We start from the raw sequence: 14,933 nt of genomic DNA, 5'->3' as shown, positions 1-14,933 counted from the left end.
TTAATTTGATGACATACTGCTTATACTGGCAAGTACAGTCCTTTAATTAAAAATAGAAGCCTTGACAGTATCAGTACCAGCTTCCTCACAGTACTTTGCTTGCTTGTCACAGCTGTGGTTTGGAAGGTCTCTCTCTGGGGTGAATAGTTATCTGAGAAACATGGTGTTCCCCCTGTGTGGCCTCTCTACTTCCTCTTCAGCCTTCTCCTTTGCTCTATAGCTGTCATATGGTAGTTCCCACTGTGTTTTGGGCATTAAGCTGAAGACAAGTTCAGAGCATTTTCACCTTCAAAAATTAGCTTGTTAAGGGGAGAGACATCTGGTAAAAAGAACTCTCCTAGTCAGCCATATGTACTTAGTCATGTTTTCCAGTGGTCTTCAGTCCCTGCAGTAAGGGGGAAAAATGAGGTCTTGGATAACCTTGCCAGCTAGTACTGCTATACTACAAACTGGGAATTAAATAATAATAATAATAATTAATGGCTTGTTTGCAAGTTGGTTTCCTTCTTGAATTCTGCATTGCTGCCCATCTGAAGATAGAGTTAAATCCAAAAAGGCTTTAAAGGGGATGTTAAAAGTACTGAGTAGAAAAGGCAAAACAATGATGCAGATAAGACAGCCATAGACTCCTTCAAAGGAGTTAAAAATAAACAGAAAATGGCTTGTTCCATCCAAAGCAGGATATTTTATGCTTTTATGGACAACTTGGAGGAAAAAAAGAGCAGTTTTGAGAGTGACCTAAGAAGCATTGTGGTGTTTTTGTCAGTGAAAAGCTGAGAGTCCCTGCAGACTTGCTGAGAAACAGAGCATGCTATAGCAGCCTAGGCTGTTCCTCTAGGATATGAGATGGGGAGTTGGCCAAATCTGCCTGAGTTGTGAATACAGAGATTACCCTTCAGTGGAAGAAAATGCATGTAGAAAGTTTTATTGTATTCATACTCAGGAGCTTGTTATACTTCTTGGTGAAGAAGTAGATAGTACTTTTTTCTGAAGATGTTTTAGTTTTGAGTGATTTTAGTTATGTCTAGTGAAGGTATCCAGAAAAGAAACCCCTGCAGCATCCTGTTTTCCCTAAGCTTAACTGAAGTAGTTATTTTTGGTGCTCTCAGGCTAAACCCCGAGTAGATGAATTGTGAAATTCTGCCCCAAAACCAGAATCATTTTAAAAAAATGCTTTGTGCCTTTGAAGAAGTACTTACAAGACTCAAAGAAGGGTGTAAGATGAAGCTTGTCTGATAAATGCGAAATTTTCACTGCTAGTAGAGCATTGTCACTGTTCAGCCTTGAAGCTTCAAAAGCTAACTTTTATTGCAGAAGATGAAGACAGAAAAGTGATGAGTGAAGATGTTTTGGAAGAATTTATACCAGAAGGGGTAGAGAGGAAACCACAAGAACTCAACCGTTCTTCCTTGAAGTCTTCATCTGGTAAATACCAAAAAGGAGAGATTGGAAGCAAAGAGGGTTACATTTATTGCTGTTAATATGGGACATGTTTTCAAAATTTGGAAGACTATTGAACTTATCTAGTTAGCTGTTGAAGAAGTGTACTGGATGTGTGTTTCTGTAACTGCATGAGTGCCTAAAAGTACTAGTTCTGGGGCCTAGTCCAAAGTAGTTCTGTTAACTATTACTTTCAGTGCTTCGGCTTAACCAACCTCTCCCAGAAGACATATCAGAAAATCCTACCAAAGGAAGCATAGCATTCTAGCGTAAATGCCGCCTCTGTGAAGAAATATGAATCCTTTGCTACTTGGTTGGTTGCAACGGGGATTTTTTTGCCATTTGAATCCATTTGGCTTCAACATGGTAAAGGTAACTAAAAGCCCCACATTTGTCATTCCTAGTTTATGATTGATGTAAAAATCCTCTAGCAATTTGACTTTTGGAGTAATGTACTATGCTGGTCATCCTGGAGCTTGGAAAGTACATTAAGCAAGGAGCTTGTTAAACAGCTGAGTGATTTAAAGCAATCAAATTCATGTCATGCAGCTGTTGAACAAGCTATTTCTCCTCTCTGAAAAGACTGATCTCTCAGAGAAGAAGAAAAATTGAGAATACCTGTGGTGGAAAGAGGACTAGATAAGTAATAGGCCATACACTGATCTTTGACACTGGGGGGTAGGCAAAAATGGTAGGCACCAGGCTTGCCATTGGTCTCATGATGAAATAAGAGGTTGCTGACAAAGAGAACCTCATACTTCAAGAGCAACTGGAATGGGAGATAAATAAAGGGGATTGCAACAAGCCCCGAATTAGAAAAAGGGGTGACAGACAGAGAGCCTGTGGATGAAATGGAGGAATGCAAGGAAGCTGTTATACGGACAGTGAGCTCAACCCACAGAAGTAGAGACACGTGACTTTATGGTTAAGTGAAATTTGAGGAGGAGGAAGAAATCTCGACCATGCCACAAATATCTTCTCCTGATGTCTGAGATTTTCTTGTCCTAATCTTCAATTTAATATACTTCAGAGTGACAACTTTGTGTTTGAGAAGAGGTCAGCACACTGATTAGTGTTGAGGGCTATGTTTAAATTCATTATGATCTCAAAGAAGCCTCAAATTTAGTTAACAGTTGTATCCATCGAGTGAACAGTAATATGCAGGAAAAAAAAATGCTACTCTCATTCAAGACTGATAGGCAGATACAGGACATATGTTTCCTCCCTGCCATTCCTCTGATAGAAAGAAACTAAATTTCATAGACTGCACTGTTATTATATGTTCAGCTTTTTGGGAAGCAGCAAAAATGTCTTTACTAGTTTCTGAGAACTGTATAATAGTCTTCAAAACTGTTTTAGAAGTGCAAGTTTTAATGACAAGCAAAGCAGTATTGAATGCTGTAGGCCTTTTGCTAGATTTTTTTTTAAACACAGAGGCATCTAACCTGATGAAAACAATATATTAAAAGGCCAAAACACTAAACTAGGATTATATGCGTTTAGTTTAGCAAATATATAAGGCTCTTTAAAACACATTTTCATGTTTACAATTCCTCTCAAAATAATGCCAGAAGGATAGTGAAACTAAATGACTTATTGCAAAATCTATTTTCATTGAAAGTTTAAGATCATTACATGATCTAGAGGTCACAGTGCAAGTTTGGCCTTGGAATGAATGAAGCAAGAGCTTGTTCAACAGCTGCATGACTTAAAGCTAAAGGAAGCTAATAGCTTTAAATCACTCAGCTGTTTAGCAAGCTCCTTGCTTAATGTACTTTCCAAACTGCAGAATGACCAGTCTAGCGCATTACTCCAAAAGCCAATTTAGCTAGACAGCTATTAATACCTCCTAGCATAACACCATACTCCACCAAGAGGAGAATTGGTACTTGGAGCTGAAAAATAGGTATTAATAGCTGTCATCATTCAGGTCATGGATCTCTTACAGAGGGAATTACAGCTGCTGGTTCTGCTGATCAGATGCTAGGGGTCTTGTATGTGCCAATTCGGTCCCCCAGATTTTCCAGTTTTTACTGGAATTGTTAGGGGTCTACCTGTTCATGTCTTAAGCATTTATTCAGAGGTTGAATAAATGAGATGCATAGAGATATCATTAAGTTGAGTATAGAACTATCCAAAAAATAGCAAAGAATCAAAAAAGAAAAACAAAAGTGCAATACATGTTGTGGTCATATATTTTTTTCCTTGTTAAGTATGGTAGTATAGCATGTGAATAATATTTTGGGTATTTCATAGATGTAAGAAGGAAGGACATTGCCACTGAGAGCTTCCATCTTTTTCCTCATTGTTTTCCCATTTCTCTATCCATGTCTAACTGAAATTCTCATCATGACCTTTCTGCTTAGCTTAAGCATGCTTGGGTCGTTTTTTCCTTTTCTGGCCTTCTAATAAGTATTTTTTTTATGACCTGAAATGGCTGCAGTATCAGATTGCTTTACTTCATGGTGTGTAACCACTGGCAAAGATTTAAAGACAATAACACAAATCACGCGTGGTCAGTATGTCAACTTAACACTTGCTGTGCTCTTTCATTAAAGGAGAAAGGAAATAGTTACATGCAGGAAAAGATAGATCAAAGTTATTCATAATTCTGGAAACTTAATGGCCCAGAGAATATTACAGTTCCCAGAAGGGCTTGTTTTTGTCAGTGTTGTTTATTGATGCTATTGTTTCCTTTGCAATTATTTCAGCCAGATCCTCTAAGAAGCAGCCACAGCCCATACTCACACTGTCTATGGATGAAGCTCACTCAGATGATTCTGATGATATTGTTGTTGTCTCTCCACTGCGAAGGATGAAGAAAAGCCATACTCATTTTTAAGCTTGGTAATGGACTCATGATTTTGAATTTTGATTCACAAAAATATTTATGCCAAGACAAAGCATATCAAGCATGGAAAAAAGGGAGAGTATTAGCCTATGGTTGTCATTATTTCAGCCATAAATAAATCATTCTGTTTGATGTGTCTTCTCTGCAGACTACATGGCTAAAACCCACTGACTGACTGCTATCCTTATCCTTTCGGTACCAAGAGGGAGTTCAGATTTTAAAAGAAATTAAAATAAAACATTTTAATGTTTTGTCTTGCAATGAGGACTGTAAACTCAATTGCCAAATTTAAATGAAAACAATAAGGCCTTAAGCTATTTCATGTCAAAGTAATTTTGTTTCAGATCAACTAGAATACTTTATTTAATCAGAAAGTGAAAAATAACTTAGCTTCAATTTTCAGATCATGTATGTGGAGGGAAATAGCTTGTATTTGCTACAGGGTCCTCTCTATTTAAAAATGCTATTATGTCATATTTTAATACATGCTTTGGGAGTTTTGTACTAAATATTTGCAGTGTGTACAGACTTTGTTAAGGCTTTTAGAAAGCCACTTCTGTTGTCAGGCTATTCTAGGCCTACTGTATCTGCAGGGTTTTCTTTATTTATTGCTTTTTCCAAATGTGTTTGCTATAACTTGTATGATACTATTCTGTAGTTGAAATATCTGCTCGTGTAATCTGTTTTTTATATTTGTCAGAGAAGGTGCGTAATAGCAGGAGTGCTCTGCGAAGGATGGCCTTGTGACTGCTTTTTCTGCTTACATATCACAAATACAAGTGGATAATGCAGGGTCATCTCTAACATGTGGAAACATTTGACGTAGAAGATACTTTGCTTTATGCCCTATTTTAGTGTATATCAATTGACTAAAACTTTAATGTCGCTAGATTGCTCATTCACTGAGCACTGAGTGGTTTTAGGTCTAATGTTGCTTTGCTGTTGTTTATCCCTTCTCTCAGTGCTATCTTTGCACATGCATCCATCAGCTGTACTGCAGGTGCACAGTAAGTCAAGTCACCGGATGAGAAAGGGTTCATAGTGCCCAGCCACCTTCTCTCACTAGGTGAAACTATGAGACTTGTCTGCTGGAAAGCACAGGCACTACTGGTATATTCTGAGGGACGTGGATTGGGATAAGCGTAGTATGCAAAACACAATCCACACAGTTTGGTGGTTTAGTTACAGAAGGGGGTAGGTTGTCTTATAATTTACCTTGAAGCTACCTCCAGAAATAACACTAATTGACATTGTTCTTAGCAGACTCCATGGAAAAAGCAAAGATGGAAAAGGCTGTCGAGAACATGGTCAGAGTAGTCTTTCCTGATCTGGTGTGCACATTGTAGCTCTTCTTGACTGGAAAGAGGACATTACAGCCCAGGCTATCATGCCAACATCCTTCCTAAGCATTAGAATGTTTTTTAAAAGGTGAACCAAATAAATTATGTGATATTTGCTGGAAGGAGAGTTTAATTTTACAAACACACAGTGAAGGTTGATGGAGACTCTAATGGTTTCTTTGTCATCAAGAAGTCTCTTATAAACAGCAAGCACAATTTTAAATATAAGATTTTTATCACCTTTTCCCTTCTCCTTTTTTAAATTAAAAATCTTTTGCCACTGTTTTGCAGAATACTAATAAGTCAGAGCTATCTCAGTTCTTTGATTCCAATGAAGCACTATCTGAGGCTTATCATAGTTCATGCCAGTACTTGCAGCCAAAGAGGAAACTGGATGGCTGCAGCACAATACAGCTGATTTCATTTAATCCCATCAGTGGAAATGCTGCCTGTGCTATTTCCAAAGGTGGTTTTGGGAGCTCTCCATACCAAAGCAGTCTGAAGAATGTCATTTACGCTCTCATTGAGTGAGTTTTTGCTGCTTTTACTTCAGTCACATGACTGTCATCTGCAAAAGGATAAAAAATAAATAAAAGAACAAAAGGGAAAAAAAATCCTCTTGGCAGAAGCTGAGAGCTGTTTCCTTCTTTTTATGAAAGTCATGTTGTGAAAAAGAGTTGCTTTCCCGAATAGAAGTAGAGCGATACTGAGTTGCTTATGTATAATATATCAAGTCTGTAACCATCCATGACTCTGTCATGGGTACCTCCAGAAAGAGTAACTAAAGCTTAGGACTTAAACCTTAAGGAGTGAGTAGTATGTACTGTGTGCCAGGACCAAGACTAGTACAAAATAGCTACGTGGCTGTTATCCTTTAGGGAAATACTTGGATGGCAAATAAAATGAAGAAAGCATTTTTTTACTTTACTATCATGTAGTAAAGAACTATTGTGAAAGTATTAGGAAGTAGAAACAGAGTAGAAAGGCTTCCATTTTAACTGAGGATATTGCTAGCAGGAATACTGTTAATGGGCATGTTCCAGGATAGGGAGGGAAGAGCATCTTGGTAAGACCCAAAGTCACAGAGAAAAATCAGAGTGAAAAGGAGCAAAAATCTGCTGGAATGAATTAAAATCTGTCTGGAACTTCCTAAGTTCAAGTCTGCTGACAGCCACAAAAAATTCTTAGGTTCGCTTGAGTGGAGTGCAAGTTTTTAGTATTAGTTTGGAAGCTAACTGTATGATCACTGCATATCAGAAGTTTAGTGCGATACAGTAGAAAGAGAAACCTTCACAGTATTGGTAGCCTTTAATGTTGTTTCTGTTTGTACTTTAGTGGAATATGTTGAAAGGAATACTGATTGACACTGTAGGTTTCATTCTGTGGTTGTGCGTCTGAATACAAGTACCTGTAAATCTGGGAAGAAGTGTAGAACAATGAAGGAAGAAAAATATAATTTCAGAGTAAATGGTACCTTTCCTCAACTCAACAGGGAGCAAGGACAATAAAATCTATGTGGCTCTGACCTGTCAAGATAGGCCCTATACAAATACATTCAGTTTCTGAAAAACAACTTCTGTAGAAAGTACTGATAACCTTGTGGGGGCGTCAAGGTCTTGAATTAAAATTAAACTCCATTGTAACCTACCTAATCTAATAGTGTACTTTCCCATTCTACTGGTATGCGTTAATGTTACGTTCTTAAAACCTTTTGGAATTCACAGTAGTGTTTAGGTGGTGATTGTATGTGAATATAGAAATCTGACTTTCATGAAACGCCATTCCTGATGATCTCTTTTTTGTCCTTAAGTGCCTATGCGTGTAAATATTGACTGTGGCATCCAAATCTGATAAACATACTGGTTTTTTTACATAGCTATAAAAATAATCCCTACACAAGCAACTTTTAAGATAGTTGAAATGTGAAAGTATTAATCTTGGCACATGAGAAAGAGCCATTAATTTTTATGATCATTTTAATATTTAGAACTGTGCAAATCTTGTACATAATTTATTTTTGGATCGTTTAATACTTAAAAGAATTGTGATGTATTTTCTCCCAATTGCTGAACTTTCAAATAAAGTTAAAGTTTGTAACTTCATTGTTCCTGCATTCCTGCTGCAGTTACTACATTTGTGTTGCTGCTCTGGCCTGTGCTGCAAGGGAGCCGTGTTTCTGCTGTTCACTTTGCACTGAGGTTGACCTTTTACAACTTTTTTGCTGAGCCAGTTCTGACTAGTCCTGTGTCTTTCATTCTGCAAGACAAACAGGTTAGCAAAGGTTAGCAAAAAGTTAACTCCTAAACATATAGAGTGTGAAATTTCTCCTTAGTGTACGTTCAAAATCACCCCATCAGTAGAGTGAATGGCCTCCTTGACCAAAGCCTTTTGGAACTGCCAGAGGTAAGACTTTTGCATTCAGTCTTGGCAACAGTGTTTCGTTCTAAAGAAGAATCCTGTCAAAGTAGTTCTAAAACTAAAAAGTCATGCCGTTGCCTCAGATGTATTTATGGCTTTGTGCAACATACAAGAAGTTTCATTTATGCCTGTGATGCCGCTTGCTTGCAGTTGCAACAGTCACACTGATCGGTTACCGAACTAATGAAAATCGGATGAAAGATTCAGAGCAAACCATCATGATTGTTCAAAATAACCTGCAGGAGAAAAATGTGTCTAACCAGGCTATTGATGTATTCTTCTCAGGAACCTTTGGTAGGAGGGATGGGGTAAAGATGGTCTGTTTTTGAACTCAGTAGGGCTGCAGAGCTCTCCCTGCAGTAGGATGTGGCAGCACTATCGGCGTGCCAGAGATGAGGTGAAGCTTCGGGGGTGTTGTCAGCAGGGGTTGGCACTCTTTTGGACTTTGTCCAATTTACTCAGTATTTACCCCCTTACCTTGGTTATTGTTGCTGTTTACAGAGATCTGGTGGAAGGAATGCGGATGTGTGCATTGTTTTTCAAGTCCACTGAAAAAGCCTGTAGGAAGATTCCCAGGAAAAAACCCTTATGCTGCTTTATAAAGGTAGAAAATCAGCCAGGGTCAATAAAATAGATGATCCTGCTGACTGCTGTGAAGACATGGGAATCCTGTAGTCATCTTACTATCAAGCAGAGTTCCTGCTGTAGGAATAAGAACAGAGCTATAACAATACAAGACTCAAATTATTCATGTTTGATAAATATTTTCTCTTCCAACTTGCACTTTTTTATTCTTTCCCCTTTAATCCACTGGCATATGTTCTGGTTTCCTTAGCAAAAACTTTAGTTTTAAATGTGAAACACTGGAGATAACCCAAGCTGCATGAAGAGAAAAATTTTGGTATGACTTCTTGAAGCAGGTTAATCTTGAATACAGTTGAAAGCAGTTAAGTGTTCACACTAGTTGTATTAAGCCATACTTTAGCTTCTGCTTAATTCAGAGTGCCCTTGATTCTTGCAAGCTTTTTCTGCGTCTGCATATAGTAAGTTTGTCAGCTAATTAATTGCCTTCCCCACATATACTTCTAAAGGTAAAACAAACAAACAAAAAAAACAACAAAAAAGTCTCATTGATGCTAGGGCATCATTAACACAAGCAGAGAGCGAAATGAGCATGTCAGCCTCCAGATTATTAGGGGAGTGTTTTCAGGTATGGCTGATGGTCTGATGCTACACCATCTCCTCTGGGTTCAGTGCTTGTGGAGCTGGCACTTCTCTAGCATTTGCCAAAGTGGTTCTTTGCCCAGTAGAGGCAGCACCAAGATCAGTGTCTGAATACTTATACTACTTCAGATGTGTCTGAAGCATATTGGCATTTATTTATATGTGACCTTTAGCACTTTGTCTGCACCTTGCTTGAAGAAACAGCCTTGAAAGACAAGAGTTGGTATGTTCTTTTCATTAACTCTGTGCTGGTTTTTGTAGGGAGAGTTGTATTCTACTGATTAAGTTGTATTCTCCTCTTCTTGCCTTTCCCGTTGTTTGACTGCGCTAATTACTTCTTTCAAATCTGAGAGCATTTGTATGCATACATCTTTTCTGGTCTCTAAGAAAGTGTTCACATTGCTCCAATCACTGGCGCTCTGTATAAACAAAACTTCTCTCAAGATGTTGCTTAGATCATAACAACTTCCTTACTATTTGGTAGATTTCTCACCAGCATGCCGCAACACCACTCAGCACTGGGTACCATGTGAGCCCCTTTAGGGCTTGTATTCTTGGTCATTTGAACAGGTGTGTCATAAAATCTTGATGCTCAGGTTGGACTGGAAGGAAGGGAGGAGGGACGTTGTGCCCGTTGTGAAGGGCTGTCTTGTGTCCCTCGCTACGGGCAAGGTAACGGCTCACCTGGGTCTCACTCCTCTGCCCCGTCTCAGTGCGTCAGTTCTGCGGAGATGAAGCTCTGCTTCAGTAAGGTAATGGAGCTTGAAAGCCTTTCCTGTAATATGAGTTGAGAAAGAAATACTGTGAAATCTGTCATCTGATTACAGTATGGCTGTAAAAAAGGCTAGTTATATGCATAGATTATTAGAATAGCTTTTAATAAACAGGAATTGACTGCAAATGCTTGTAATAAAGTTATAATATTCTGCACAAACATTAGTTTAACATTGTCATTCTCTAGCAATAATCCTTGCTTGTATCTTATGCAAATTGTGGCAGAGTCTTCTATTTGTCTAACCTGGAAATTTTTCCTGAAGAGACTCTCTATAATTTATACATGGAATTGGCACTTTTCATCATCCTCTCGTCAGATATTTAATAGCCAAGTATTGCAAATCCATGCTGGTAAGCCTTCATTATTATACAAAATGTACTAGAGTGTTATGAAGAAATATCTTAAATAATTTAACAGAAACTATGATTGACAAAACAAACGAACAAAATGCAGTGTGAGCTGTGTTGTTCTTTCTTTTTATTTTCACTTATTTGCTAATTTGCTGAACTTACTGAACTGCAATGGGCCTTGCTGTGATTAGAGCATATTTGCCAAGTTCCTTTGTAATTGTTTCTTTGCAATTAGCTAAATAATGGAATGTTGCATGTAGCTCTCTGGGGAAAGGAAAAGAGCGGGCAGGTGGTTTTGCAATAGGATTTCCACATCTTCCACCCATTTCCTTGGATTTCATGAAGTATAAAAAGAGTGGTAGAACATGAGAGAGAGTATTGCCTCAGAACAGGAATTGACAGCATTAACTTTTTTATTTACTTTCTTTGAGTTTCCTTAAAGCTATATGCATTGGCCTTGGTTGTGGCTAGAAAGTGTGTATTTTTTGTTTACACCCAGAAGTCTGTGTAAGGACTTCAGAAGAAAGGAATAAAGAGCAAAATGCTTGTTCCTTTCTGCAGCCTTCTCCATACAAGGAAAGTCCATCAAGGTAGGGAAAGCCTCAGAGGAGAAATCAGTCGAGAACAACTTTGGTGATGTGGCCTCATTGGAAAGAGCGGAGGCTGGAGACTCCTGTATTTGTCTCCAGCCCTGTATTTGTTATTTCCTTTGACTTTCAGCACAAACATACAGAGGAAGCCTTGGGAGAAGAAGGGGAGTGCAGTCTAGCTCAGCAGGAAGGAAGCATGGCTTGACCTAAGGGTAGAGTTGATGGGGTGGCAGGGGCAACCAGGCAGAGGTGTTGCCCAGCAGCAGTAGACGGGTGCTGCTACAGAAATGCTGCTGAGATGCATTGCTCTCACTGACCTTCCCCTGACCGCCCATAATTTAGTCTCTAGCCTCAAGACAGTAACCCATCAATCTGCTGGCGCCTGGAGTGCCAACCTGCCCTTTTTTAAATCTATATTGTTGGCTAAAACCTTTCGTAACACATATAAGGTCTGACAGTCAAGGAAAGACTCCTAACTTCACAGTATATGAAAGTCTGAATTACTGCATTCTTGCAGTGAATAAGAAGAGCCAGAGGTTTGGGATTACGACAGCAAGAAGTGCTCTTGTTGTATCGCATCAGCAGTAAGGGCGTCTGAAGACAATCTCATGAAGAGTGAAAAATTGTATACTTTCTAGGAATATTTTCTCAGATTGGTAGATGGTCTTGCAGGGAGGTGCACCATCTTTTGCCTTATTTTGGAGGTTTAAGCTAGTCTTTTTATCTTTTTTGTCTTTAATTTGGGAAATCTCTCATTTGTGTGTTTTGTCCAGTGATCCTTTAGCAAAACCAATGTCAAAGCAAGTTAGCAAACTCTAATATGGCTTTTAGGGTTATTTTTCAGCAGGATTATCATCTGACAAACTGACATTTGCAGTTTGCTTTGGCTGATTATAGCACTGCTTTCTACACAAGGGTGATTTATTGTTAGCTTTTATTCCTGCAATATCACAGCGGTGGCTTGTTTGTTCATTTTGCTTTGGCAAAACAGAGAGCACCTATTCCTGTGGGGAGGGAAAGAGGCTGCTGTAATTTGAAGTGTGAGAGCCTTCCTAACTGTCTTGTTGTCACGTAATCAAGAATTACTGAATAGGATCAAATGAGAGACACTAGAAACCTAGGACATGCAAACACTACCTGCTGAAGTGCCCTGACAGGGGAAGGGTAACTAGTGCTAATTCCTTCTGTTTATCCTTTATTCCTAGGTTGCTGAATATATTCTTCATCTTTTGTATTCTCTCATAGCATTATAAATATATATTGGGGGGAATTAAAACTGTAGATGACTCAGTTTCTTTCTGATCCTAATCTTGACTTTACTGTCGTTTCATCCCGTTCTCTCCAAGCCAAACGAACGTGCAGGAGGCGTCCACATGAGCTGCGCGCGGGCTGCGGGAATGCTGGTCCCGCTCCCACTCAGGGCCCCCCATACGGAGCCTCAGACTGCTGCGCTGATACTCTGGTGCTTCCAGCCCCACTTAATAGCATCCAGCTTGTTCTGTAATTTCTTCCAAAACGTTTTTATTCGGTTTGATTTACATCGATGCTGTCAAACAAGATCTCAGTGTTGAGTGCTGGCTGCATCTGCTTCCACTCCACGTCCATCGTGCTGCTGACAACAGTCCTCGGCCCAGCAGCCGGCCGCTTTTCTCTGCCCCAAGGCCCGTGGCAGTAGCAGCATCTGCGGGACAGGCTGCAGCCTGGAGCATGGCATGTGCCAAATTGCACAAACTCTGTGGCAGAAGTGGCTTACGCAGAGAGATCTCCTGCTCTGAGCGCGGCCTCTCAGCTCCTTGTCTTACGGTTGTTTGAAGTGGAGGTGAAATATGTTGGATCATTTGGTTTTAAGAGGATTTCTTGCTTGTCCTTGTTGGCACTGTGGGAAAGGGGAAAATGGAACAAAATGAAACTGGCTGCGGTTGTGCTGTCCTCCCTCAAAAAAAAGAGAATTTTTCTTGCAGGAGGCGGGAGGGAGTTGAGCCTTTGTATCTTGTAGTTTCGTATATCTTGTACTTGTTCGCGTATTGCATGGCCGTGAACTCTTTTGACGTGTGTCTTAATGCTATTTGTGAATGATAAGATTTCTTTTTAGCTATGCTGATAATACTCTTATGAAAATCCTGTCCTAGTCAAAAGCTATTGAAGCTGATGTTTTATTTCAGAACATCAGTAAAAATACTATATATTATTTGGTCCTAATATTTTAAATAGCCTATTTCAGCTTTTTTGCTTTCCTTATTTATAAAATATTTAAGTGAGGATGGTACAAAAAGGTAATGTCCTAGCTGCATTTGGGGAAAGTAATAAAGCTTCTCCTGCAAAAGCGAGGTATCTCTAATTATCAGCCACCATTTAGGGAAAAAAGCCATTAGTATTACCCTTGTTTTACAAATGGGATACACAGCACTCCAAAACTTTGCAACTTTGCCTGGGTTGTAATGTTTTCTAATCCAAAATGGAGCTAATTAGATTAGAGATTCTCGGACGCTGACCTGGGAGACGTTTGCCTGAAGTCTGCTACAACGCGGCTGTTACTTTTTTTCCAACTCCAGCTTGCATTAACGGGTACTTAGAGCACATTACTTCCAGCTTTTCGGATGAGCTGTAGCTGAGGTGCGCTGCTACAAGATGGTCCGTATGATGGGCAAAGTTTAGGAACCCCTGTGTTAATGCTAGACTACACTATGAATTTAGAGCACAAATGAAATGATTTGATCCATGCCTTTTAACAGAAAACAGTGAATATTTTTATGCATTTCAGCTGCAATAGGAACAACACAATCTTTGTAATGAAACCAACAAATTTGTGACTCCTGCTGCTTACTGTTACCTTTTCTGTTTTACATACCTATCCAAAGGTTATCTAGAGTATTTATTTATTTCAGCAGGGTACGCTCATATTTTTTTTACCTTTAAGACTGAAAATAGTTTGGTTCTGTTTAGCAAATACAGGAAGATTTTCTAGGCTGGTCGGAGTATAATCCTTGGGGTAAGTCGTAACGTCTGAGCGGCTCCGCTGAGAGCACCACACGCGCTCTGTTACGTTACGCAGTAACAGACTGGTTTTACTTAAATACTTAGGTGTTTAATTCAGGGCTCTGATTTACGCGGTCGTCAAAACAAGGTAACAGCTCCAAGTCCCTTGAAGTTAATAACGCAATTTAGTTGGCCTCGGGTCAGGCTCTGGAGGAGGCCAAATCTTTGTCTGAAGAGAGGACAGGGAAACGTTTCCAGGGAAGAGGTGAAGATCAGGCACGTTGGAAAGACGCGCGAGGAGCTTGTCTGCATCTGTAGACACCTCCGTCCTCCTCAGATTTGTCCCCTTTCGGAAAAGCAAGAGTTCCGCTTTCTCTGCGGGGGCCGCGGGCGCGTTGGTGCGCGATGGGCCCGGGCAGGGCCTGGCAGGAAGCAGGGGGCTTTGGGGGGTTTTTGGCAGGGCTGACGGCGCAGCAGCAGCCTCTGGAGCCCCGTTCCGGCGGCGAAGCGCTGCGAGGCCGCGTGGGTCACACCAGCGCGTCGGGGCGGCCGCGAAGGGGGAGCCGCCGCGGGGCAGGCGGGAGGCCGGAGCTCCCTGGCGTTTCTCCCACCGCATCCTCCACGCTGTTGCGCAGACGAAGCCCTCCCGGCGCGGCCGCAACGCCGCCGTGGGGTGTGTGTGTGGGGGGGGGGGGCGGGGGGCAGGACCGGCCTTGGCCTTGGCGGCGCGCTGAGGCCGCGCGCGCTCGTGTCAGCGGTGGCGGCGGGCGGGGCGGGGCGGGGCGGGGCGGAGCGGGGGGGGGGGCCGGGCCGCGGCGGCGCCAATGGGGCGCGGGCGGGCGGCGCCCGGCGCGGCGGCGGCGGAGCCTCTCGGCGAACAAAGAGGGAGCGAGCGGCGCGGGCGGGCGGGTGTCGGGGGCGCCGGCCATGCGGGGCCGCGAGCCGCCGCCGCGCCGCGGGTGAGGAGCG

At 41.1% G+C, this 14,933-nt stretch overlaps 1 protein-coding gene across 2 annotated transcripts in view; it reads left to right on the top strand.

Annotated features, from left to right (window-relative positions):
* Nucleotides 1–7,669, top strand: part of IQCE (IQ motif containing E) — a 28,266-nt gene extending 20,597 nt beyond the window's left edge. Inside the window, exons 22-23 of one of the 2 annotated variants that reach the window (XM_062588198.1) lie at nt 1,315–1,425; nt 4,152–7,669. In XM_062588198.1, the coding sequence (XP_062444182.1) occupies nt 1,315–1,425; nt 4,152–4,282 (242 nt within the window). In that variant the 3' untranslated portion in view covers nt 4,283–7,669. The remainder of the gene's footprint in view (nt 1–1,314; nt 1,426–4,151) is intronic. The other variant, XM_062588199.1, reaches the window with a different exon arrangement.
* Nucleotides 7,670–14,933: the final 7,264 nt, after the last annotated feature.

Source organism: Rhea pennata, chromosome 15 (genome assembly GCF_028389875.1).
Source record: "Rhea pennata isolate bPtePen1 chromosome 15, bPtePen1.pri, whole genome shotgun sequence".
Taxonomy (NCBI): domain Eukaryota; kingdom Metazoa; phylum Chordata; class Aves; order Rheiformes; family Rheidae; genus Rhea; species Rhea pennata.
This window is presented reverse-complemented; position numbering and strand designations above follow the sequence as displayed.